The 27,960-nt window shown below is 34.1% G+C and overlaps 2 protein-coding genes and 1 non-coding gene across 3 annotated transcripts; 1 reads left to right on the forward strand and 2 right to left on the reverse strand.

Moving 5' to 3' along the window:
* LOC145735306 (uncharacterized) lies at positions 1 to 27,764 on the forward strand. The gene is made up of 15 exons (XM_081989154.1): positions 1 to 158; positions 8,125 to 8,269; positions 8,322 to 8,577; positions 8,634 to 8,856; positions 8,911 to 9,097; positions 9,153 to 9,347; positions 9,538 to 9,730; positions 19,827 to 19,965; positions 22,176 to 22,385; positions 22,667 to 22,854; positions 24,026 to 24,121; positions 24,319 to 24,556; positions 24,611 to 24,795; positions 27,157 to 27,342; positions 27,400 to 27,764. The coding sequence occupies exons 2-15, from the start codon at positions 8,133 to 8,135 to the stop codon at positions 27,613 to 27,615; spliced, it is 2,649 nt and encodes an 882-aa protein (XP_081845280.1). The 5' UTR covers positions 1 to 158; positions 8,125 to 8,132; the 3' UTR covers positions 27,616 to 27,764.
* TRNAG-UCC (transfer RNA glycine (anticodon UCC)) lies at positions 7,764 to 7,835 on the reverse strand. The gene has a single exon. It is a non-coding gene; the product is annotated as a tRNA-Gly (tRNA).
* LOC145737877 (uncharacterized) lies at positions 15,415 to 17,301 on the reverse strand. Its single transcript, XM_081992719.1, has 2 exons — positions 16,154 to 17,301; positions 15,415 to 16,091 (listed from the first exon to the last, which is right to left on the reverse strand). The coding sequence occupies exons 1-2, from the start codon at positions 16,349 to 16,351 to the stop codon at positions 15,948 to 15,950; spliced, it is 342 nt and encodes a 113-aa protein (XP_081848845.1). The 5' UTR covers positions 16,352 to 17,301; the 3' UTR covers positions 15,415 to 15,947.
* Positions 27,765 to 27,960: the final 196 nt, after the last annotated feature.

Consider the following 27,960-nt stretch of genomic DNA (forward strand, 5'->3'; position numbering starts at 1 on the left):
TGTGCCGGCACCTCTGCAGGAACCATACGGGTGGTTCTTAAGTTGGTGTCGTCGAAGTACCCCGGGTGCTCCCGTCAATTGTACAAAAGTGTCGTGTATCTGTGTTTGGTGATTTTTTTGGTGCATTTGGTAGAGGGTTTATACAAAAAGCTTTTTTGGTAAGACAACCTATCTATGTATATTTTTTTACTACTATACAGGGTGTCCCACTAGGAACTTTTGAATATTTTAAAAATTTCATGATTTAGTAATTAATGCGTTAAGGCCTCCACAACTAAAATACTTTCGTACCACCATAAATACCTGGTTGCTACCAACTTTACTATTTTAAATGGAACTTCTTAGACTCTCTAAACGATTTATGTATATTCAACTGTCTTTTTGAGATATTGAGGATGGAATTTTGGAGTGTCATAGTTTCTAAGTTTGACAGATGCAATTTTTTCACCCTTGATCAATTTTTGACATGTGTCAAAATTAAAAATGTTGCCGAGTGACAGATCTCAAAAAGTTAAAGTAGTAACATGCTCTATCTTCATCTAATTGACTAATGGCGGATTGCGACGTAATTAAAGGTACCCGGTAAAATGTCATAGTCTAATTAAAACCTAGTTCAATTTGTTCAAATGTCATCTTTCAAACGTCAATATGTCGAAAACAGTTGAATACATGAAACATACTTGAAATCGTTAGGAGAACCGAAAAATATAACAATATACAGGATGGTCCTTTCAAAATTGGTACTAACTTCGGGTAGTTAAGATGATACCTCAAATGCGAAGATATAAAAAATGGGAGGCCCCAACGCAAATACTCTGAAAGTTGATGATTTTTAGTTTACAAAATATTGACCGCAGTATATCCTGGTGGGACACCCTGTATAAACTGTACTTAATTATAACTATTACATGAGTTATTGTTTAAGAAACTATTATTAACATCAAAAAAGCTTCTTAAGGTGCTCTTGAAACGGAAAACCTTGAGAAGACAATTTGAATGCTTTGTACACGTTTCCACACCCTGAAAGACTCAAAATTGACTTAAAAATTAACTGATTTACCTGTAAACTTCGAAAATTGTGTGGAAAGTACATACATTTGACTATGAAGTCAATTTGATTGCTTTGTACACGTTTCCACACCATGGAACACTCAAAATTGACTTAGAAATTAACTGATTTACTTGGAAACTTTGAAAATTGTGTGGAAAGTACATAAATTTGATTATGAAGTCAGTTTGAACGCTTTGTACATGTTTCGACACCCTGAAAGACGCAAAATTGATTTAGGAATTAACTGATTTACTTGGAAACTTGGAAAATTGTGTGGAAAGTACATACATTTAACTACGAAGTCAATTTGAATGCTTTGAACACGTTTCCACACCCTGAAAAACTCAAAATTGACTTAGAAATTAACTGATTTACTTGGAAACTTTAAAAATTGTGTGGAAAGTACATACATTTGACTAGGAAGTCAATTTGAATGCTTTGTACACATTGATTGAATTTTCAGGACTTGATTTACCTGAAAACTTTGAAAATTGCCTTGAAAGCCCATAAATTCGACTATCAAGCTAATTTGAATGCTTTTGATTTCAAAACCTTTTCAATTTCATTCTTCAACATCTACAACAAAGTAAGTATCAATCATTCCAATAAATTGATTTGATAATCCTCTACAAATGTTATTCAAGAAATTTAGTTCTTGTGGGTGCAACTTTTGGGACACAGTGCATCAATTTGAAAATAATTTTAGAGATTTTCTTTCAGAAATTTTTCTATTTAGGAAGAAAACTTGATACTCAACATGGTAATATTGCCAATCTTGGATCTAAAACCAGACATAAAGCTTGGGGCAGGTAACCTAAATTAAAACCCGTAGTAAACGTACCAATTTGTTTAAATTTATTATTATCACGTCTTGAAACCAACATTTTTTTAACTCTCCTTCTGTGTCGTAACTGTAGCAGCCACCCAGTGATAAAATGAGGAAAAGGCACTTTCTCGTGCTTTGGCAATGAATTCATATGTGTAATAGTCGCGTACACAAAACTGGACATTGTTTTACGGCGATTTCTATTTTTTATCAACCAAATGTTGCAGAAAAAAAAATACTTTCTTTGACCCCATGTCAGCTAAACTGAATAATGTCGTGGAATTTAAATTGCTGCAGAATGAGCGATATCAATCGCTATTTAGCATTTAAAATCGAATGAAACTGGTTTGAATGACTTACCATAAATTTATAGTAAATTAATCGATCTTGTCTTGTTTTGGGTTAATGCGACTAAATAAATTAAAACTATGTATCATGATGGCAGTTTTGTTGTTATTATCTAGTGTTATGTATAGCCTATAAAATTGATATTAATTTGTTGCACCCATTCATTAATGAATGCTCCAGATGACATTTCTGAAGTAGTTGAAAAGCAACAAGATACAGAGGAAAAATCTCAATAAAAGAAAAATAATCTGGGGAAAAATTGGTATTTTGATTTTTAAATAGACAGTTGGCACGAAATAATTTTAACGCTAACTACAGTTCACCAAAATGAAACAAAAATCTATATTTAAAAAATTAATATCCAAAAATGAAAGAAACCAAACATACAAAAGATCTGATAAATTGTCTCTTTCAAATAACACATTAGAAAATATTATTTTCTCGCACTAGTACGGAAAAGTACATTTTTTAAAACTGAAAAATCATAATGTGGTTTGGGAAGGTCACGTGTCCACTTTTACGACTAATTTTGTTTGCTAAATATCGCGTAACTCTTCTTAAGTATAAAATAGCAACCTTGCAGTCACGTGACTGTTTTCAAATCTTGACTGAGTGGCATGGCATCAGAAATGACATCCTTAAAGTCAAGTGACTGTTTTTAACTATCAAATTCGCCTACAAAGCTCACGTGATTATTTTTAAGCGTCAAATGGAATCTTGCAAGTCACGTGACTCTACCTAAGGGCCGAATTCGTTTTCAAGCTTCATGGAGCGTTTTTGACGTCACGATGACGTAATTTAGCAAAACTATAATTTGAGCAACTGTCAAATTACGTCATTGTGACGTCGAAAAAGCTCTGCTCGCTCCATGGAGCGTGAAAACGAATGTGGCCAAAGTTAAAATAGTATCCATGGAATCACGTGACCATACTTTAGGTAGTGATCATTTACAGGATTGAAAGGAATTTCTGACGGTCACGTGGTTTTTCTCAATGTCAAAATGGCATCCTGAAGGTCGTATTTTTTTACGAAAAAAATGAGCACTTAAAAATGTCACGTGACCTTACCTAAGGTTAAAAATGTTGTTCTGAAGGTTAAACGATTGAAAGGAATTTCTGAAGGTTACGCAACTTTTCTCAATGTCAAAATGACATCCTGAAAGTCATGTTACCATTTTTTTACGATAAAAATGAGCACTTAAAAATGTCACGTGATTGTTTTCAATTAACACACTTACGGTCACGTGACTGTTTCTATTTTAATATTAGCTTTTTTATTTACGCAAATTTTTAAGTAACATATAGATTAATGTCCATTAATTAAAATATGTGGGTGCGTGTCTTTGAACTGTCAGTAATGCATTGACAGTAGCAAATGCATTTTGACCTATAAATTTGTTTGCCCCTCCTTTGCCCATAAAGTCAAAGTATGCACCTTTAAATACGTCACTTATAAACAAATGCTATACTGCAGTTGTGGTAAATACGGGTGGTTCCCGGTACCTGATCTTAACTGGATTTGTATACAAAGTAGATGGTTCCGGTTGGTCGGATCGAAGCCGAACACCGTAGCAAATCGTATAGTTTTTTTTTTTACCGACTAGTTAATTAATTTTACGAATCGTAGTGTTTGAACTTTCAAGTTACAACGTCAAATTACCTATAATCTGCAAACCGCAGTGATTATTGACTGGACGTGTATAATAATTATGGGAACGTAGTGGTACAAAGATAAAGCCAGAAAACGCGACCTTGAGTAATTTTTCCAACACCTAAGACAAAAAACACTTTTTTTTTAATCAAATCAGTAATTTATTCGTTCCTATAAATTATCATTTCCTTTGCATGTATTGTATTAATCACAGCTAACCATTGTTTTTGTACCATGACAACTTGCACAATTTTCCCTAGACCTAATATATTCACGACCACTTTTTCTTTTGAAGGTTGTTAAATAATTTTAGGTTGTTGTATACGGATAAGATCAATCTAGATCGTGAACCAAAAAAACTGCCAAAACCCTCAGGGTATCAGAGACGTCTAGTCTGCGACTTCGTGGGGTTACCACACCTATTTTAATTGTAGTTTACACACGTCACGTTGACATTGACAGTCTATTGTAGCTTTACTCACGAAAATGTTAGGCGTGTCTTGATTTTTGCCGGATTTATCTAAGTGTTGGCAACATTGCCAACTATTATAATAAAGTTAAAAAATGTGTTAATTATTGAGTTGCAATTTCATTTTAAAAGATTTGTTTACTAATTAGATTAAATGCGCACTTCTATAACTGATTGGTGACGTCATTTTTCGATATTCGACAAAAGTGTTTTTACGGTTGTTTTCATTAATTAACTGATTGAGAGAATTTTGCGGTTCAGCGAGTTTTTAAATGCGTGGATAAGGTCGACTTTACGCACAATTACATCATTCCGGTATGTTTTTAATTGAATTGTTAATTGGCGGCAAGTTCCTATCAAGCTCAGTGATAGCTAAAATTAGGCATGAGTTGTGATTTGTTATTGTCACCAGGTTGTCACATATCACAGCTGTGACATATTCAAACTGGACTGACAACAGGACTGACAGTTTTTACATGTTTTGACTTAACCTAACCTAAACCAGGAACGTGGGACTTAAGTTTATTCAGTCACGTGACAAAATTACCAAAACAGTCATATTAATAATAAAATTTGACAAATTGTCCATTTTCCTAATACTCCTTCAGTTAGGCAGGCAAAGTTGCCAAATTGACGCCAATTTAATAAGTACATTTATTTTGCAAAACTGACAAAAAAAATGGTGGTGAATTATCATATTGCAACGTTGTCAAACGCTCCTAATTTTTTAACTTGGCGAGAAAAAAGTCATTTAAAGTAGAGTATAGGTATGTGTATTAATGAACGGTCACGTGACCGAAATGTTTGAAAAGAGCAAGAAAAAAATCCAAACCGTAAAAGAAGAATGTGAAAACCAGTCACGTGACCAACTACAAATTACAAAAATCACGTTATACAGGGTAATTCAAATTCGATTCTCACCATTGGGATCTCGGAAACTATAAGAGATACGAAAAAGTTTAAATTGGGGCAACGTTGCACATTTTAAAACTGAACCAAATGCAGTTTTAAAAATTACGATTTTTCAAGTACTTCCAAAAATATCCCAAAAAACTGGAATTTTTGATTTTTTGTTTTTATTTATTTCTAACCTTATTTGCAGAGATATCCCAAAACCGGAAAAACATTTTTATTGCCACTTTTTTCAGCTATACGATGACGGTTTCGTATTCATCATCAATTAGTAGTCATCATCAATTTTCTTTTTTGTTATGGACGCCATATTGGATTTTTACACAACCAAATACAGCATTTTATTTTGAATTCAGTGGTGTATGACAACAACTTATGATTTGTTTTATAAATAACAAATTAATTTAACAAAAATTAATTTTGCCTCAGCTGTCTTTGAATATCGTCAAAAATGCCCTAATTTTAAAATCAATGACAAAATGGCTGCAGTTAAAGCAAAACGGACACCAGATTCATGTTCTCCATGCCAAAATTAGTTAAAATAGCCCCTTGAACGTCTAAATCCAATATGGCGGCGGTCAGTATAGTAGGCCAAGAAACCCTTCATTTGAAGAAAATGTCGGTGCAATTTTTTAAAAATGAATTGATTTTTTGAAACATTTCGTAGACGTATCATATGATCGTAGGTAGCTAATGAATGGAGCTATCACGTGACGTTGTTAAGCTACCCCGGTTGACCACTAGAGGGCGTCAAATTTGATTACCTTTTTACGGACAGTAACAGACTTTAAAGAGTAACGTTAAAAATAAAAATAACCAAACCAACCAAATTGTCATATAGTTTTTGTTTTTAAGTCTGCAAAGTTACCAAACTGACAATTTAATTCTGCAGTCCTGTCAAATTAACAACATACTAACAAAATCCAACCTAACTTAACCCATTCAGGTGATTTAAAATTGGAAACCTTCATGTAAACTTTCCGAAAATTTTCATAAAATTGAATATTTAGTTGAATGAGTATAAAACTAATCTGGAAGTTTAGTAACTTTATTTCTTTATTTATACTTGTCAAATACAATAATAATTTATTTACTAGGCATTTTGCTTTATAATATTTGTAATAATGTTTGAATGTGAAGTAGAAATAATTATCTCGGAAACTGGATTTGGTGAATTTAATATTCTTGCAAAACTTGACCTAATGAACAAACTTGTCAGAGGAAAACGCCATTGCTGACTGAAATGACAAACAATAGTTTCAATTGACACTTAACAAATGACAGAAATCAGAATTCCAAAGTTCTTCCCTAGAAAATGTCCAATCTTGAAAAGTTTCCACTTTATTCTAGTTAAGATAGAGAATAGCCACTTTCATCTACTATCAATCATAGTGACCACTATCATCTTTCTGTCACTATGATTTGACTAGGAAATTACTTCGAATCCCATTCCCAGCTTAAAGTAAGTCATTTGTAATGTAATTTTGAAAATATGTGTGATTGCTTATTAATCGTAAGCTAAAATAATTTCCTACTGGTCGCCGTATTAGATTTAAACTGGTTCCGCGACCCAACCAAAAAAAATGCGGTTACCACACAATTTTTTCCGTAAGTTACGTGACATGCATGATTGGGCCCCCTCTCGCGTTCTTTTCTGACGACATTGAAATATCAAGTTTATTATCCGTTTAATTTTTAAATTTCCGGATAATCAAGCACCAAGCAAACGAATTGATTATGGTATAAAATTGAAGTGAAATTTGAGTAATGTGTACTTATTTTTATTGCCCTATTAATTAGTCAATCAACAAGCAAAGACCGTTAATTTAATTGGAATCGTTTTAATTCCGCCTTAACCCACATTTTTCTTGCATAAAAATAGTGAACTTAAGCGAAAATCGGTTTGATGGAAATTCTTATTACGTTTTTCACTCGACGAGTGACGCAACAATCACACATTTATTAAAAGTCCTCCAAAGAGCCCGTTATGAATTATTGTTTTAATGAGGGTATCTTGGCAAATATGCAATTAACCGCAATTGTCTTTCAGATAGTCTTGTTTCGGGAGATTAACTTTTCCTATCGTTTTAATTAATTACACTTGCGATTTCATGTTTAATAGCACAAACACGGTAATATTGTCACGTTTTGATTGCGTGAATTTTTAAGCCTCTTAATTACTTAAGATACTTGAAAAGTGATCTAGTTTCTTAATTTGAGTAATTTACTGAGTCAGAGAAATGAAAGGCAAATCCCAAAATTTGACAGTTTTCAACAAGTACAACTATGAAAATTCAAAAATTATGTAAAACGACCATGTGTTGCCAGGAGATATGATGGCTTTAACTAACTAATTTCATAAAGAATGAACAAGACTTTTTAAAATTTAATTTTAATAACCTCAAAAATGCCTGGGTAATATTGACAATAAAATTGTTACTACTTTTTATAAGAATCTGAGTGTAAAATGAATTTAAACGATATTAAAAAAAAAATAAAAAAGTAGATGCGATGGCCGGGAATCGAACCCGGATCAACTGCTTGGAAGGCAACTATGCTGACCATTACACCACCATCGCACATGATGACTGTGCACTTAACGTCGATCGCTTTCTCCATGACACTATTTACTATTAACACAGTGTATGTTGGGTTGCATATCAGTTAGAATGCAATTGAAGCAATATAAGAGTGAATCCCAAAATGTGAATGAAACAGAATAACTAGAATTCGTACACTTTCAAGGACTGAACAATTAAAAAAATTCTTAACAAATATGATTTCCTAAATACTAATTTCTTCTACTAAACAAAGCAAAAACGACGTTTTCTTTAAAATAATAATAATAAAAAAACATCCTATTTTCAGAATTAACAATGTCACAAACATCTCTTCTGTGGCTGACTTTGGGGCTGTTTCTGGCCTCCACCAACGCCCTACAGCTCGAAGTGGTAAACCAGTGGAACTTGCTGCAATTCGATCCTCCACCAGGTATTGGTAGAGTGGATTTCAGGTATTACTTACACCAAACATTGGAATATTACCAAAATTTGTGAAATTTCTAGACCAGGAAACACCGTTTTCACCGGTTTGGAAATGACAGCCGACCGAATATTTATTTCGATGCCACGACTCAGGGCTGGTATACCAGCTACGCTGGCCACCATCCCTAGGCACACCCCTTCGGGTTCCAGCCCCAAACCGCAGCCCTACCCTGATTGGTCTTATCACGGTGCTGGATTGGGCTTGGATAACGCCACAGTCTGCGCAGGTCTAGTGTCAGTTTACCGAACCAGGTTGGATTCATGCGGCCGACTATGGGTATGGTTTTCCTTGGTTGAGTTTTCAACAGCCAGATAAGAAATTATGAACTGCAGGTCTTGGATTCAGGAATAATGACCTCGATCGACGACTTCCAGAGGATTTGCAATCCAAAGCTGGTGGTGTTTGATCTGAAGACTGACCAACCAATCAGAAGGGTGGAGTTTCCTAGAGAGGTTTTGAGGCCTCAAACTTTATTGGCTAATTTGATCATCGATGAGAGTATTCAAGGCACGTGCGACTCTGCCTTTTTATATTTAGCCGATACCGCCGCACCAGGTAGGTCAAGGTAAGCAAAAATGAGAGAAAACAAACATTTTTGTGGAATTGTAGGTCTGGTGGTGTACGATGCCCTAAGAGACCGCACCTGGAGGGTAGCTCACCCCAGTATGTTTCCCGATCCGAACTTTTCCACTTACACCGTTACCGATGAATCTTTCACCCTGCCCGATGGTGTAGTAGGGCTGGCGCACTCCCCCAAGCTGGCCACTCTCTTTTACCAACCTTTGGCCACTGACAGGTACATTAATCAAAAAACTTTGTAAAACAGCATCGGTAAATGGAGAAAATTCCAGAATCTTCAGTATACCGACAACAACCTTGACAAAAGGTCCCCCAGCTGAATTCGAAGATATCCCCGTCGTTTTGGCAGGAAGAAAGTCTTCGCAAGGGTTAGGGCTGGCTTTGAATCCTAATGATGACACGTTGTATTTCAGTCCACTCACTGAAACGTCCATAGCTTCGTGGAACCCAGTGACCAATGAACAGAGGTTTGTTTATTTGATTTATGTTTTGAGTATAACTAATTATTTTAAAATAATGCTAGTTTTCTGTATAAGTTTCTTCACCAATTATATAATAAGCGTCGTATTTTGTTTTGGCTGTGTTGGTAAAATGAGCACTACAATTCACGGCAGAAGAAATGATGATAATCTTATAATTATTATTAAATTGTTTTAGTTTGGTAGCGTATGATGCCACGTTAATCCAATTTGCGTCAGAACTCCGATGGATCGAAAACGAGTTATGGTTCCTGTCCACCAGGTTCCAAAAGTATTTCAAGCGAACCGTCACCCCCAACGAAATCAACTTGAGAATCATCAGAGTGACGCCGAGAATCGGTCAATTTGGCAGTTTGAGCAATAATTTGTATTTTTAAAAATTACCCGAAAATAGGTCAATGCGAAAAGATTAAACAGTAAACGCTTAGTAAATAATTGTATGCTATTAAAAAAATATCTACCTCTGGTCTAATATAATATTACTTAACCTTCAGGCGAAAGTATAAGCTTAGAACCGTTAACGTGTAATCTACTTTAAATATTACATGTTATCTGTAATTTCATCGGAAAATTATAACTTAGAAAATATTAATGCATATAAGTATAAACCACTCTATTTTTTGTACCTATTTATTTTTTTATATAAATAAAACACGTCCAAATACATGAAAATAAGCATTTTTAATTGCTTTATGGTAAACGTACGAGTTGATAACAGTTATTTATACAACATTATTTAATCACGAAAAAAGTTTCTCGCAGTAAACAACTTAATTTTCAACTTAAGGAAAAGTTATATAAAAATTGTAATTTAAATAAAATAAACCTAATTGAATTTGCAATCCTGGATACTAGATCTGGAGTTTGGAAATTAGATATTTTGGTAACTGCCCTCAAAAGTTGGTCTAAATGGTGAATGTAAACTGATTTTTAATGTATACCCCAAAGGAAGAAGTCGAATGGTGTCACATCTGGCTATCTTGCTGAACCAGGAAACGTCACCTTAAGTTTACCTGAAAACCTGAAAACTTTGTTGTAATTTGTAATAATTTTGAGAGAAAAATTTTCATAGATATTCCACTTTCTTGTATACCGTTCACAAAATATCCTGCTAATTTCATATCCACTTTGAAGCCCTTGGCAAGTTTTACATTTAAAAGGTTTGACGGTATTTTTTTAAAATTAGTTGAGCGGTATTGATGAGTTTCTGGAAGCTTTTAGACGTTTCTAGATATTCTGGAAAGTTTTAGAAACATCTGTAAGGTATTTGGAAAGTTTTGAATGCTTTTCAGAGCTCATGGAAGTTCTGGAAGCTTTTAGGACCTTTCAGAACATGCTGAGGAGTTTCTAGAAGGGTTTGGAAGATTTGAAAAGCTTCTAGATATTTTGGAAAATTTTAGAAACAGCTAGAATGCTTTGAGAGCTCATAGAAGTTTTGGAAGCTTTTAGATTCTTTTGAAATGTGCTGGACAGTATCTGGAAGCTTTTAGGCGTTTCTAGATATTCTGGAAAGTTTTAGAAACATCTGCAAGGTATTTGGAAAGTTCTGAATGCTTTTCAGAGCTCATAGAAGTTCTGGAAGCTTTTAGGACCTTTCAGAACATGCTGAGGACTTTCTAGAAGGGTTTGGAAGATTTTAAAAGCTTCTAGATATTTTGGAAAATTTTACAAACAGCTAGAAGGTTTTGAGAGCTCATAGAAGGTTTGGAAGCTTTTAGAATCTTTTGAAATGTGTTGGAGAGTATCTGGAAGCTTTTAGACGTTTCTAGATGTTCCGGAAAGTTTTTGAAACATCTGTAAGCTATTTGGAAAGTTCTGAATGCTTTTCAGAGCTCATAGAAGTTCTGGAAGCTTTTAGGACCTTTCAGAACATGCTGAGGAGTTTCTAGAAGGGTTTGGAAGATTTTAAAAGCTTCTAGATATTTTGGAAAGTTTTAGAAACAGCTAGAAGGTTTTGAGAGCTCATAGAAGTTTTGGAAGCTTTTAGATTCTTTTAAAATGTGTTGGACAGTATCTGGAAGCTTTTAGGACCTTTCAGAACATGCTGAGGAGTTTCTAGAAGGGTTTGGAAGATTTTAAAAGCTTCTAGATATTTTGGAAAGTTTTAGAAACAGCTAGAAGGTTTTGAGAGCTCATAGAAGTTTTGGAAGCTTTTAGAAACTTTTAAAAGGTGTTGGACAGTATCTGGAAGCTTTTTGACGTTTCTAGATGTTCCGGAAAGTTTTTGAAACATCTGTAAGCTATTTGGAAAGTTCTGAATGCTTTTCAGAGCTCATAGAAGTTCTGGAAGCTTTTAGGACCTTTCAGAACATGCTGAGGAGTTTCTAGAAGGGTTTGGAAGATTTTAAAAGCTTCTAGATATTTTGGAAAGTTTTAGAAACAGCTAGAAGGTTTTGAGAGCTCATAGAAGTTTTGGAAGCTTTTAGATTCTTTTGAAATGTGCTGGACAGTATCTGGAAGCTTTTAGACGTTTCTAGATGTTCCGGAAAGTTTTAGGTTAGGTTAGATATTCATTAGGTTAATGAATATTCACTTGAAGACTGATTTTATTATCATGGAACTCTGGACTATTTTTAGTGCTTTAAACTACTTTCAGCTGGGAAAATAGAGTTTCAAGGTTTACGTCACCAAGTTTGTGACATAACAGACTTACAACTTTCACATTCTTCATAGACTCAAAAATGTCCCTTCAATCTTTGTCACTATTAAATTGACTTTTAGACACTTCAATGTTAAAAATTCCAGAATTTCTTAAAAATCTAGACTGCTTTTAGTGTTTTAAGGCTGTTTTCAGCCTGAAAAATCCAGTTTCAAGACTAAGTTTTTGACTTATCATAGTCTTGAAAATGTAATTTCAAGCTTTTTCACTATTAAATTGACTTCTACACACATCGGACTGGTTTTAGTGCTTTAAGACAGAAACATCGAGTTTAAGATCTTCTATAATAGTAAAAGTCAAGTTTCAGACTCTTCAGTAATGAAAGTCAAAATTTTGGCATTAAATGCTACAATATAAGTCTTGAAAACTAATTCTTAATAATAAAGAATTCCAAAATTTGGACTGAGTGTTTAATTAAATTCTACACTTGTTTTAGTCCAAGAAATTGAGCTGTACACCAATTAAAGTGAAAATACACTTTTGGATTCTCTAAGTCAACTTTTAGACTATTTTTAGTAGCAAAAAATGAGTTACAACAAAAAGAATCTTTGTCTTGATTTCCGGACTGTTTTTAGTGATTGAAATCCAATTTCAGACACTCAAAAATGAATTTTTACGACTATACCTATAAGTAATAAAAGTTTAGACTATTCAGTGCAAATTTGAACTGTCACAAGTAATACGTTCAGTTTTACACGACCTCTAGTCTAAAAACTTGAATGTCAGTAAAAATTAGTCTAAAAATCCTATTTTTTTAACTATTTTCAGTGTCAAAAATTAACTTGTAAACCTCCCAGTTGACCAGATTTGAATCCTTTTGAACCATTTTAAAGTCAAAGATACTTTAACCCAGGCAGCCCCAGACTGGTAATAAACTAATTAAATAGATATACAGGGTGTAATTATTATCCTGCAAGTTGAAGTTTCACTTTTATGTTGTATAAAAATTCAATTGAAATTGCTGCAATTTACTCTTTGTCCTAACCGTGAAACTGTCAAAATTTTTAAAAGAAACTTAAAACATTAAAAAACTAAATTTGTACATAATGTCGATTTTTTAAACTGAAATTTGGACCACTGTATCTTCCTTAGGAAGCGTTTTTCAGGATAATGACATAATGCATGTCAACTTATTTTTGGATGGGCTATCGAATGGTGAATTATTGACACATAAAACTGGACCACCCTGTATGTATTATAATACCATTTTTCGCTTCTGGTTTGTTTAATGTAACAGGAAAACTTACGTGCTACAAGTTTTTGTTGGTACTTTCCAATTCATATGGGTCCATTTTACTATTCAGTTTTGTGTAGCAAAAATTTGTATTTTTTTGTCGACTAGTAGTAATGGGAATACCAACATCCTTTCAATCAACCTTATCAGTGTTTCTAAACATGTTTAGTTCAAAACTTTAATTTGCGTTCTACGGATATTTTATAAACCCAAAAACTGGTTAATCTGGTAACCATCATCGTTAATTTGACTATTTATATGGAAGAATTATTAGTGTAACTAACATATTGAGAATTTTCTGTTTAATTAATAAGATTATAGTTTACCATGACTTTGTGGGTTAGGTCAAGAAAAACCCCATAATCATACACTACGAGAATTCCAATTACTCTTGTTTGTGGGATACATATTGATGTAAGATAAAAATAACAAATCTGACCCTCGACGACCGAAGTTGAATTTACATGTAAACAAGGAAGATTCACTCTGTATAACATTGGCTAGTCCGGCCAGTTTTATCAAGCTGGTCTTGGCCGACAGTTGCCTCCACTACCAAAGGTAACTACCATCGATTAGTGTTATCTTTTGATTGTGCAAAAAGGTTTAAGTGGCTGGCGGTAGTCATTTTGTTGTTAAAGCGCGCAGTGTTTTGCCGGGCTTTTCTTGCAAATGCGTAAGTTGATTACATGTATAACTAATTCATTTTATTGTGGTTGTGGTGCTTACAAAAGATTCGGGTAAAGTACCCGCGGCTACAATACAAAAGCGATCCGGTGACCTGACTATGCGTAAGTTGAAACCGCAACCTACTGGTTTTTGGGTGGTAGGAGATCTGGTTCTTCTGGGTTAATTTGAGCTTTCAAAAAATTTTTAATGACAGAATAATATCGTTTCCTTTTCTTTTATTAAGAACCGGTGAGGTGTTCCAAAAAATGTAGTCCAGTTTAAATATAACGTACGATCGTGGCTGTGGTAGTGAACACTTACAAGTTTATCAGTTTGGTGCTCTTTTTCAAATCGTAAATTAGTTTTTTGTTGGGTTTGTGTTTTCTGGTTGCAAAGTGTGTGATGAAATGAAAATTTTTAGTTTGACTGCATTAAATTTTATAGTTAAAATATATTGAAAACAAAACAAGAAAAAATTTAGAGTCATTCATCGAGAAGCTATTTCGGTTTGCCACTTTCCAAAATATTTCTTAAGCTAGTGTATACTAGGGTAATTGATAATAATTTTATTCTATTTAGCTGATGAATGTTCTTTGATGAGTAAGTGCTTTAAAAGTGCCGGGAAAACTAAAAAATATTTCATTTTAATTTTTATAAATTCTCATTAAAAGAAAACAAATTAAAAATTGACGTCACTGAAACCTTATGTTTGACTTTAAGTACATAATCTGGTCACGCCATAATATACATTATACAGTGTGGAACAGCCAAGTGGAATAAATTCGATAACGAATAAATGAGAGCGTGTTGGGAAAAACGCTTGGACACGTCGATTTGTATTTTTAGATGCGCATTTAAAAAAAAAATAAAATTATATAGGGTGTGTCATGTGACAGTGGCCGATACCAACTTTCTTATTTTAAATACAACCCCCTGTATATTATTAGTTTTTTGGATTCTTCAGAAAATTCTAGACATAATTCATGTACAATGTCCCATACCTATCTTCAACTGTTTCGGAAATATTAAATGTTTTCAGATGTATTACAAAAATTAACAATAAAAAAAGAAAATTATTTTATTTCACAAATTTGCTACATTACACTCAATACTTATTTTCGCAAACATTTTGAACATCTCTTACATTGAAATTAATGTTTTTTTGTTTTTTTTACATTATTTGTGAAATAAAATAATTTTCTTTTTTAATGTTAATTTTTGTAATACATCTGAAAACATTTAATATTTCCGAAACAGTTGAAGATAGGTATGGGACATTGTACATGAATTATGTCTAGAATTTTCTGAAGAATCCAAAAAACTAATAATATACAGGGGGTTGTTTAAAATAAGAAAGTTGGTATCGGCCACTGTCACATGACACACCCTATATAATTTTATTTATTTTTTTTAAATGCGCATCTAAAAATACAAATCGACGTGTCCAAGCGTTTTTCCCAACACACTCTCATTTATTCGTTATCGAATTTATTCCATTTGGCTGTTCCACACTGTATATCTATTATAAATATGCTGTTATCAATCGAATTTATCAAAAGACTTCTGCCATAAATGAAATTCCTGCCTCTGTACTTCATGGTCTACATTTAAAGTAGGTTGTTGTTGTGGGTTTGTTGAAATTACTGGTTCTCTGATATCATCTGTTGTATTGTTCTCCATTGGTATTAAACTACAATCATTTACATCCAGAATTTTCATTGCTGTGTCATTTTTATTTCTTAAAGAATCGTCAATGTAGCCTTCTGCTACAGTTGTAGACTTCCAACCACCGTGTATTTTCAATGAGCAAATGTCTTCACCATTATCTACAAGAAGAGTTGCAGAGGTTCGGCGAAGGCAGTGACCAGTATATTCTTTGACATCAGCCAATTTCAAAAACAACGCTATTTCCTTGGGAATACTTGAGATTTTGTGAATACCCATTACAACTCTGTGGCAAACTCCATTTTGATATTTAATGAAAAAACGATCTGTATCAATAACATCTGGACGAAGAGACAAGTGTTTTTTACAAATATTTATGTAAAATTCTCCAACAATTGTAAATGTTCTGGGCCAGAATTAATTTTTCCATGTATTCAATATCTTGAATTCTCAAGTTTACCAGTTCATTACATCGACATGCCCCTGATATGCCGTATATTAAAACAACCTAAAAATGTTGAATATGGGTATTAAAAAAAATCATAAATTCATTTTTGTTTCGAATCTTACCTTCATGGCTAAATACTTTTTGTCAGGTGCTTCTGTTAAAAAAGTGTCTACTTGGTTCTTGGTGAAAGTTTTAGACTTTTTAGCTGCATAGTTTTCACTTTTTCGCTTTAAAAATGCTTGCACCCTTTTATACGATAGAATATTTATACTGTCTTTAATATGCAGCTCAGCTTTAAGCATGGAATATTGCGCCCACATTGTGGAACTCTTCACTTACCTTACTTAAATGGGCAAAATAGGCCAATACAACATTTTCGGTAAAATTGACCGCTTGGTGTTCTCTGGCCCAAGTGGTGAATTTATTGTACCTGCCAGGAATCAAATTATTTAGCGTATTTGACGCTATTGCTGCTAAAGCAGGTGGTGTACAACTTATTTTATCACTATCACTCATTTCGGCGATTTAGGTCGCTTTACGGCTTCACTGAAACTTTATTTGACAATACAACAACGCAATTAGTACAAGGTGTTTGAATTTTGAATTAGTGTGCCATGAACATCACGATTTTTGACAGATGACACAGTAAAAGCGTAATAAGGTAAACATAGGATGTGTATCGTTTCCTAGCCAGGTGAACAGATTAATTCAGACTGGTAAATATACATATATAACGGTTACTGAAAAAATATCAAGAGCAAATGGCCCATAACATTTTTGAAAGCCTATTTTCAAGCGCGTTCCGTGTAAATTCGGAACTCGTAACCATAATCGACAGATGACGCTAGACAGCCATGATACGCCCTCTGTTAGACAACTTTGGAAATAGCTTCGTGTTGTTACACCGCCCTCTGTACAAGAAAGCCAAGAAGGTGCATGCCAAAAATTCCAATATGGCCGAAATATGGGATTGACAGTTTGCATTTGTTTGTATTGTGGAAATTGAGTTTTTGGATGATTAAATTAATTTTTAAGGTTTAAAGTCAAGACTTGGGATTACTTGCCAAAGTAATTTTTGTTTGCTATTATATATTGTTGTTTATATGTTTATTGTTCTAGTGAAAGTGTACCTAGTTTGTGTTCATTTTATTGTGTTATCACTATTGTTATTGTTCCTTCATTGTTCTATAATTTGTGGTTGGTTTTTTAACTTAAATTCTATTGCCTCTACAATATGCCGTCCACTGGTTGTTTGCCAAATTTCTAAAAGCAATTTGGTGAAAGGCCCAAAAGTGTCAGTCTTTTACTTTCTAAAAGACCCTGCTCGAACCCAACAGTGGTTGAAAGCTTTGAAGTGGAATGATTTTACTCCAACACAATACTCAGTGGTAAGTACAATATGCTTTCTCATTCAGTAAACTTATTGCCTCTTACATACATTGGTATGTGACTTATGTGAGTTACATTTTGAGGCCGCCTGCATTTTGAGAACAACAAAGGTTTACTCTGAAGAAACAGGACAGCTTTTAGAAGTTCTATTGGCACATTTACATTTTAAAGGAAAGGTCTTGGTAATAATATAAAACCCATTTACCAGTTTTGCTTACCTAAATTCAAGGATTTCCAAATTTTCTTTGATTGAGCAGTTTTTACATTAGTTTGTTGTACTTTCCAAGACAAAGGGTTCTAACCAAACTTGCTTTGGCTGGACTTTATTGGATATAAAAAGCCATATCTATACATATCTGGATCAGGAATGAAGCGTTCTTTGATTTTTCACTCACAACTTCTAATCAACTACACGAAAAAATAAAAAAAAAACATATTTTCTAATGCATCTCCATAGGTTTGTGTACAAAAAAAAATCCGATAACGCCGCCATTAAAAGTGAGATTCTAGGCTTTCTTGTAAAGAAGGCGGTGGTTGTTATCGTATTAGCCGTGTTGTGTCAATCAGTTTTTGTCTTTTTGTGTCAGTCCGTTTGTTGATTTTGAATTTGATCACAAATTTAGCCCTGACACCTTCAGGAAAACTGTATTTCAGAATTAGAACATGAAAGGATTGTATTGCAGAGCCAAGCCTGACTAGCCAATCAAAGCAAAGTAAGTGTTGCATTAATTTCATCTGCTTTTTTCTAAATGCAAGGCTTTTAGTCGGGATCAAGTTCTGGACATTATTTTTTTACCTCCTTGGATATGAAATAGCCTTTCTACGCCGGCAGTACAGATACACAATAGGCTTATTTTAGACCGCTTGAAAAAAAAACTCTTTAAAAAGTAACTTTTAAATGATTAAATAGCTATTTATGGTATGAGTGTTAAAAGTGCGTTTTTAAGGCACGCATGTGAAAGTTTGTCATCCATTTTAAAAACATTTTGTGTTATTATTAACTTCGTCGCATAAATGAATGAAGAAAGTGCCATGAAACAGATTGATGAGGCTCGAAGAAAGCCACGTAGGGCCTACTACCAAAGAAGTCCCGAAAATAGTACGAAATAGCATATAATTATTTGTTTACTTTTAACAGTGCTTTAAAACGCTTTTTTAAAGCACTAGTGCCTTAAAATGCTATTTTTAATAGTTCAGTAGTTCTTTGTCCGTTTGTAGAAAAACAATGTTTTTTATGAAACTTGGTAGTGTCATTGGCATTTCTTCTGACTCCTTGAAGACACTAACATCGGATATTTTTGTAACATTTTAAAAAAGCATTTTAGAATTACTCTAAATTCCATTTTTTTTTTAAAACTTATTTAACTGCTTTTCTAGTTTTTCATTAATTTCAACAATTTTGCAGATAGGTTAGCAGTAAATTGACTCTTTCAGTCTCACCAAAAAATTTAAAAAAATTAACCAGTTAATAAGTTATTAACCAACAAGATTCAAAATCTCTATTTCTCAGTCCGATTGTTATTATAAATGCTGTTGCAATCAACATTTGTCACCCAATAAACAATGACGCACACGTTCAATCATCTGACGTCACACAAATACATATTCAATCACAAAGCGGATTTTACCTAGAAACATACGTGAGAAAGTGACACAGGAAATTATCTCAAAAACCCGCATCCTTTGTGCAATTCAGGAAAACTAGGCCAGATAATGGGAAAGCCCCACAAACGATCAAAACATATTGGCCTCGATAATCGCGAACAAAAACTTGTGGGATTACGCAAAACCCTAAATTGCTCCTCGAACCATAAATCTCCTCCCACAAAGACGAATATTGTTCGGATTTCCTGTTTCTACAATAAAATTTGCGAATTATACGGTTTTGGTCTACCGCAAAACTTAATTTATACCTCGTCAAGTCAGGGACCAAAACGTGTTTGTCAACGTAAAGACCCGACGTGTCAATACATGGTAAACTGCTAATGTTTGTGAAATGCGGAAAAAATACCCAAAAAAGCCCATTTGCTGCCTGATTAGTAATTAAACCGACCAGAGCTGAGTAATTCCAAGACTTGATTGATTGGAAAATTCACGTATGGTATGTTAGAGAGAACAATGACCAGTAAAATTGATAATAACCCTAGTTTAACAAAATATTAAAAACAAATTAAGTGGTAATCTAGAAGAGACTTCAGAATATTAATAGCATCACCAATAGAATGGTTTTCTCGTGTGAATCTGAACTGTTCAACTAGAAAAAAAACAAACCCAACAATAGGCTCATGGTAATAAATCTGAACGGTCCGTTTACGCTCTTTTACGCATTACAGTTACAATAATTAATATTCCTATAGAGAAGAATCGATCATTGTTTAGTATCTTCTCTAGGAAGTGCATATCTAGAACACCATGAATCTAGTTTTAGTACTTTTCGGTTTATGTTGTGTTTTTGCCGTGTGCCAAAGTGCCGATGTCGACTATTATTTCTATCAGAAGGAGAGTACGTTCGACCCTCCAAGGTACCAACGTGGTGGTCCAACCCGTAAGTTAAAACTGCATGTAGATAATCGCAGAAATTAATTTAAGTGGAAAAAATAGAATTATTTATCGGTGAGGTAAAGTAAAATTCAGTGTATGACAAGAAAATTTACCAATTTTACCAGAAAATGTACGGGTCTAATTAAAATTTGCTTTAAAGATATCATTTTCCTGTCAAGACTGTCATTAATTTCATTAAAGTCACCTTTGGTCAATACTGTTAAAATAAAATCCTAAAAAATAAAGACTAAATTAAAAGCTGTTTCAATTTTGATAAACAAGTAGTATTTTCAGCTTTTTGTCACTTTTCTTTATTATTTCATTTTTAAATTATGACAAATAATGTGTTTTTAAGATGAGAAAAATGATGCAAATCTGAAGATATTAGTTTCCAACTTACAAACAGTAAATGTCAAGTTTTATTGGTTGAATGCTCACGTGACTATGACGTTTTCTGACTCTGATTACTAGTTAGAGATTCTCTCTGCGAACAGAGTTATTATTATCTAAACAATTTGTAATTTACATTTACAAACTGACAACTGTCAAAATAACTGTCATAAATCTCAAGAATACGTCTTGTTTCGAAAACTGTGTTAAACTTGAAAATTGAAAGCAAATTATGACAGTTAACACATTAGTGACAATTATCAGGTAGTTTTTGGAGGGTAATTTAGCTAGACAGTCACGTGACCACTGTCAAAATAACTGTCTACTGAATACTGAAAGAAAACTTTTCTAAACCCTGATTTTTGCAACTTTTAAGCACAGTTTGGTAGTCAAAGACAAAATGGCTTGTCAAACCCACTTGGAGTGAGAAAATGACTGTTTTAGACACATTTTCGGAATTCTCATTAAATTTTCTGTCCAATAACATAAAAAACAGTTCAAAATTTGGTACAGTTAGGGAGAAAAGCGGTGTCAAAGTTTGAACTGACAAAAACACAGCTTGAAAGACCAGCCAGAGATAAAATCGACTGTAAAACCTACTTGGAGTGAGAAAATGGCTGTTTTAGGCACATTTTAGGAATTCTCATTAAATTTTCTGTCCAATAACATAAAAAAACACTATAAAATTTGGTACAGTCAGGTAGAAAAGCAGTGTCAAAATTTGAACTGACATAAACGCAGTTTGAAAGAACAGCCAGGGACAAAATCGCCTGTAAAACCGACTTGGAGTGGGAAAATGACTGTTTTAAGCACATTTTCGGAATTCTCATTAAATTTTCTGTCCAATAACATAAAAGAACATTACAAATTTAGTACAGTTAGGGACAAAAGCAGTGTCAAAGTTTGAACTGACAAAAACACAGTTTGAAAGACCAGCCAGGGACAAAATCGCCTGTCAAACCCACTAGGAGTGAGAAAATGACTGTTTTAAGCACATTTTCGGAATTCTCATTAAATTTTCTGTCCAATAACATAAAAAACACTACAAAAGTTGGTACAGTCAGGGAGAAAAGCGGTGTCAAAGTTTGAACTGACAGAAACGCAGTTTGAAAGAACAACCAGGGACAAAATCGCCTGTAAAACCGACTTGGAGTGAGAAAATTACTGTTTGAAGCACATTTTCGGAATCCTCATTAATTTTCCTAACAGATAACCTAAAAAACCACTAGAAGATTTTGGTACAGTCAGTACCACTCAGTAAACAGAGTATTTGTAATTTACTGATAATTTACCAGTCAAATTTTCCTGGTAAAGTAAAATATTTACTACCGGTAATTTACCTACCACCACATAATTCTCTCATTTCATACAAAAATGTTGCCCAATCTAAATAATTGTTGAAATTATGTATGATTGTTGTATTAAAGTTTTTATAATGTACAAAAACAAAGTTGTCTACAAAAAAAGCTTATAATAAATTATGATAAGTATCTGCAAGTCATTTTGTTCCAAGTTCAATACTCTCGATGTCACACCAGTTTGAAAACGTTGAACTTATGACAGCTTCCTGGTTCAATAAAAAGAATAAAACTTTGATTGTAATTGGGATAACAATTATGAGTTTGCTTTGGATTCCATTTTTTTATATCAATTCAAATGAATTGATTGTCATCTCAAAGCATTTAGAGATTTTTTTCTAATTAATCTAGTTTTTAATATCCCTGAATAAAAATGGGCGTGATCCTAGATTAATTTGCTCACTTTTTTAATACTTATTTGAACAATTTTTTAATTTAATTAACAAAAAATTATTGTTTTAAACAGGTACTCATTGGTTGTGTATGGTCTTGGGCATATGCGTTCCTGCAAATGTGGAACCAGTCGCCGGGGATGTTCCTAACCTCAAACTGATCTACCAATGGAATGTATTAGATTTTGACTATGCAACTGCCGGAGAACGACAACGCGATATTAATGATGGAGTTTTCAATGAACACGCGATAGGACCGATTGACATGGACGTCTTTTACTCGCGTAAGAATAAAATTGATTAAATGAGTGATTAAAATCTATAATAAATAAAAATTTTATTAAAGCCATTCGAAAAAAAATAAACAAAAATCCACGTTTTAATGAGTACAAACAACAACAAAAACCGAAAAAACATCCTCTGTCAAAGATGTTTCTCTGTTTTCCACTTTTGGTAATTTTGTTTTGGTAATCTTCAATTTTTCAATAAACAACCATACTAAATTGCTTAACTTGACATGTCAAAAGCAAAACTGAACACCAATAAAGCAGGTTGCTAATTTTAGGTACTCACAACGAAAACCGAGTCTTTGTGACGATCCCCAGGTTTACCCAGGGTGTACCGGCTACCTTGGGTACAGTAATAAAGACGAGCGATGGCAAACCAAAAATTAAGCCTTTTCCTAGTTGGCGTTGGCATCGATCATCAGCTCAGTGTCGTCCTGACAGGATAGTATCAGTTTTCAGGACACAAGTAGGTATACAGTGGGATTTAATTTTTGATTTAAAAGGTTTTAATATAAGCAAGATCATAAAATACTATTTTTTTATGACTGTTTAATAATATGCTTATTACTCACTAGTTTTGAATGGATAAAACATCCATTATCGACCCGCAAGTCATTAAAACGCGGTCACAACTGGCAGAGCGTTAGTTTCAAATTTAACTGTTTTTCTTGTTTGAACACCCTGTATACAGGTGTGGTAAATCCAAAACCGACCATAGGAAAACCGTGTAACGGACAGAGAAACGTACATTATTGCATGCGCGGGACTAAGACAGAAAACGAAAAAAATATCAAGTAGGCTATATTTTCAGCGCGCTGTTGCCAAAGTATCACTCCAATACCGTCGACAAAATTAATTTTATCGACGGTATTGAATACTTGGCGTTTGGCAACAGCGCGCTGAAAATATGGCCTACTTGATATTTTTTTCGTTTTCTGTCTTAGTCGCGCGCATGCAATAATGTACGTTTCTCCGTCCGTTACACGGTTTTCCTATGGTCGGTTTTGGATTTACCACACCTGTATGTTAAAGCTGTTAGCACGAGGTGAAAGAGCAGTTCAAGACCAATATTTTGAGCATTTTACAGTAGCTCAAACTCCAAAAATTTTAGGTATGCAATTTTCAAAAAAAAAATTAATTAAATTAAAAATCAAATCTAAAGTAAAAACTTAGGCGCCACCAATTTGTTTTGACAAAAAAAATGAAAACATTAGCCAACAATTATCAGTTATTTGTAAATGATAGGAGAAGCTAATCTATCAATTAGTAAATAATTTCAGTTTCAAATAAATAATGAATGAATGCACAAGATAATTTAGTGTAAATAATGTGATTGGAAATTTAGTGAGTAATCATTAACAAATTCTGACTTAATCTTCTACATATTTTTTGTATTTTTGAAAAATTGCATGGTTCCACTACTATTGATGGTCAAAGTTCTTGAAAATGGATAAGTGGAAACGTGTCTATGAACTTGAATGAAACTTCTAGATTTCAAAACAATTTCCGAAAATAATTTTTTTTTCAACAACTTTGACCATCAATAGCTGTGGAATCAGACTAAAGAATGTCTCGGTACCGTTTTGATGATGATTGTGCTTACTGAACACCCTACTAACATTAATCAATTTCCACAGATTGACGAATGTGGACGATTATGGGTGCTGGACACAGGAAAAATCGGTTCGGACATCATCTGTCAACCGCAACTGTTAGCATTCAACCTGAACACCGTAAGTGGATTACACCAGGCGTAAAAACAAAAAGACAATCCCGGCCTTGACAGTGGCCTTTGATTTCACGGTTTTCCGTTTGTTAACAGTCACGGTGAATGTCTTTGGGACGCCCATTCTCATCACACCAAACAATGACAATGCATAATTATTATTGTTATTACATCGAGTACCGCATTAAGTAGTATATCTTCTAGAATGAGCTGGCGCATAGATACGAGTTTCCTCAGGACGTGGTGACGTTGCAGCATCTCCTGGTGACCCCTGCCGTGGACGTGCGTGATCCCAAATCAGGTTGCAGGAACACTTTTGTTTATGTGGCTGACGTTTTGGGGTTTGCTCTTCTGGTCTACGATGTTGCCAACAAGCGCTCTTGGAGAATCCAGGACAAGACTTTTTATCCTTATCCCACTTATGGTACCTACACCATAGCAGGTTTGGCAGGAACTAATTTTTAAAATTAGGGTGATTTCAAGGCTTAATTTACAGGGGAGAGTTTTGAGCTTATGGACGGGATTTTGGGGCTGGCTTTGTCTCCTTACGTTCCTGGACAGGATAGGACGTTGTACTATCACGCCATGTCCAGTCCCACTGAAAACTATGTGTCTACAGCTTATTTGAGAAACCGCACTATATTTGAGCAAGATCCAGCTGCTGCTCCCTATATTTTTACAGTAAGTGTCTTATTTTGTGATAAGTGCTACTAATACTGATTTAGTTGGAAAAGTAGTGACTTTCATCTTATATTTGTGGCATTTTCTCAGGATTTAAAACCTTTTTTTGACCAAATTACTTATTTATGATCACCAACCAACTCCAGTGAGTTTCATCATACTCATAGGTACTACCAGCTATTGTCAGTTTAACGGTTTGTCAAAATGACGCCAAAAAACACTAACTTAACCTAAGAAGAAGAAAAAGTTACGCCAAAAAAACAGTGTTGATCCGCCATTTTTCTTATTTATTTAATAACTTAATGATTGGAAAAATGACACCTAAACACCTATACCGAATATGACATTTTTTGAATATGTCTCTTTTTAAGTTTTGACTGTTATTTTGGGCATTTTACGTCACGTGACAGTTGCTAAAATATCAATACCGTTTTGGAAATTGTCAACTTACAACTGCCATTCTCGTCACTTTCAAATGACGTGACAGGCATTTTTAAGTGACGTGGCAGTTTCTGAAATTGCAATTGGTAATTTGAAATTTCGTACTTTTCAAGTCACGTGACAATTTTTCAAATTACAACAAACTGTCATTTCAGATTATTTTTTATTATTTTGGTCACAAACAACTGTCATAAATCTCAAAAATACGTCTTGTTTCGAAAACTGTGTTAAACTTGAAAATTGAAAACAAATTTTGATAGTTAACACATTAGTGACAATTATCAGGTAGTTTTTGGAGGGTAATTTAGCTAGACAGTCACGTGACCACTGTCAAAATAAATGTCATAAATATCAGAAACACGTTTTGTATCGAATACTGCAAGAAAACTTTTCTAAACCCTGATTTTTGCAACTTTTATGCACAGTTTGGTAGTCAAAGACAAAATGGCTTGTCAAACCCACTTGGAGTGAGAAAATGACTGTTTTAAGCACATTTTAGGAATTCTCATTAAATTTTCTGTCCAATAACATAAAAAACTCTACAAAATTTGGTACAATTAGGGAGAAAAGCGGTGTCAAAGTTTGAACTGACAGAAACGCAGTTTGAAAGAACAACCAGGGACAAAATCGCCTGTAAAACCGACTTGGAATGAGAAAATGACTGTTTTAGACACATTTGAGGAATTCTCCTTAAATTTTCTGTCCAATAACATAAAAAACAGTACAAAATTTGGTACAGTTAGGGAGAAAAGCGGTGTCAAAGTTTGAACTGACACTTGGAGCGTTTATGGTTAAGATGCTTTTGGATGTCCCGATACAGGGCATGTGAATGTTGGGCAACGTGTGGGCATTCAAAGAATGAGGAATCCTGCCTCTCCACAGTCGCAGAGATCATCTGATTTCACTCCTATCCTGTGTAAGTGTTGTGGTGATGAGCAATGTCCGGTTCGGATTCTGATCATGGTTGTGATTTCTGGAAAGGTCCCTCAGCTCTCTGAACTAGGGCGATTGAAACGGAATCTCCTGAGTATCTCCATACAATCTTCCCTTATCTCTTCAAATTTGTGTCTTCCATATCGTCCATGTCATGTATCTGATTACAGGAAAAATTCCCTGTACCCCAGCTTAACCTTCATGACTCTGGTAGATGATCTATCCTTAAAATATAAATATATAAATATAAATATTTGTATGACTCGATGTCCAAGCTAAGATAACTCTTGGATGGACTGCATTCATTGTCACCAGATTGCGTTTCACTAGAAGGGTAATATGATCAATTGATCATCCCTCCTAGCATCCAACGACAAAATTCTCTAAAGTGCTGACAAACTATCCGAAAAAATTACAGCTCTAGGAATATCCAATTCATTAATTAGAACCTATAAATAATATTAGTTATACCGAATATGACATTTTTTGAAGTTTTGACTGTTATTTTGGGCATTTTTACGTCACGTGACAGTTGCTAAAATACCAATACCGTTTTGGAAATTGTCAATTTACAACTGCCATTCTCGTCACTTTCAAATGACGTGACAGGCATTTTTAAGTGACGTGGCAGTTTCTGAAATTGCAATTGGTAATTTGAAATTTCGTACTTTTCAAGTCACGTGACAATTTTTCAAATTACCACAATTACACTGTCATTTCAGATTATTTTTTATTATTTTGGTCACGCACAGGATTTTTAAATTAAAGTTGCTATTTTTCTCTACGACAAGACGAGTTTTCAAATTCCAAGTACAAGTTTACCATTTTCTCTTCTTAAGTAAAGAGGTGTGCTTTTTAATTTTAAAAAATGGTCCCACAACACAACTTGACCACACTAACTAAAATATTTTCAGGTACTTAAAAAAAATATTACAATTTCAGCTTCTTTTCAACTGAACTAAACTAAAAACACCGAATTTTCTACAGACCTACCCAAAGCAAAGGACTTCGCAAACAGCAGCAGAAGCCATCAATAAAGACGGAGTTATGTTGTTCGGACTTTTGAAAGACAATCAAATAGTATGTTGGAACACCAGGACCGACTACCAGAACAAACATTTCGATGTGGTGGCCAGCGATAACGTAACCTTACAATTTGCCAGTGGTGTCAAGGTTTGTTTATCTCTCTCTTTGAACTTGATCTCTATACTAACCGAACCTCTAATTCAGATCGTTCGAAACGTCAAAGGAGAAGAAGAGCTCTGGATTTTGACGTCCAGGTTTCAAAAGTTAGCCAACGGTTCGCTGAATCCCAAAGAACCAAATTTTCGTATCCAGGCCGGAAAATTGGACGATCTCCTCTACGGAACCAGATGCCGGTCCAAGTCGTCCTATTTCAACCAAGTGGAAGGTGGGGGGTATGGTCTTTTTGGTCATAGCGGGTGAATGTTTTTCATTTAGGGTAATTTAGCTGTGTGCCATTTTTTTGTACGGATGTGTTCTTTGTTGTTTTTGTTTTTATGCATTTAGTTGTACGATGAGTATTTAATACATTTGTTGTAAATTAATTGTAGAATACAATAATTATTAATAAAGTTTTCATAGTTTATACTATGCCCTGTTAGTTCGTCAGAGCCAAGGGGAATAACAATTAATGTCCAAAAAAGGTGCTTGTCAAGAAAACACCAAATTGAACTGTAAAACGGGATTCTGTACTGGATCTCCCAACACAAAGAACTAGAAAGCCAAAACATGGAGAGAGACCTTTAAGAGGTGCCAAATTCACGTGAT

This window comes from Ips typographus, linkage group LG1 (genome assembly GCF_016097725.1).
Source record: "Ips typographus isolate SLU linkage group LG1, UJ_Ityp_2.0, whole genome shotgun sequence".
Taxonomy (NCBI): Eukaryota; Metazoa; Arthropoda; class Insecta; order Coleoptera; family Curculionidae; genus Ips; species Ips typographus.

Excerpts from the sequence above, each read along its gene's own strand:
- LOC145735306 (XM_081989154.1), top strand. The coding sequence starts at position 8,133 with ATGTCACAAACATCTCTTCTGTGGCTGACTTTGGGGCTGTTTCTGGCC. Across the intron at positions 9,731-19,826 it reads GTTTGAGCAATAATTTGTAT|AACACCATGAATCTAGTTTT; the intron begins TTTTAAAAATTA and ends GTGCATATCTAG. Across the intron at positions 27,343-27,399 it reads AATTTGCCAGTGGTGTCAAG|ATCGTTCGAAACGTCAAAGG; the intron begins GTTTGTTTATCT and ends CCTCTAATTCAG.
- LOC145737877 (XM_081992719.1), bottom strand. The coding sequence starts at position 16,351 with ATGTGGGCGCAATATTCCATGCTTAAAGCTGAGCTGCATATTAAAGAC. Across the intron at positions 16,092-16,153 it reads AAAAGTATTTAGCCATGAAG|GTTGTTTTAATATACGGCAT; the intron begins GTAAGATTCGAA and ends CAACATTTTTAG.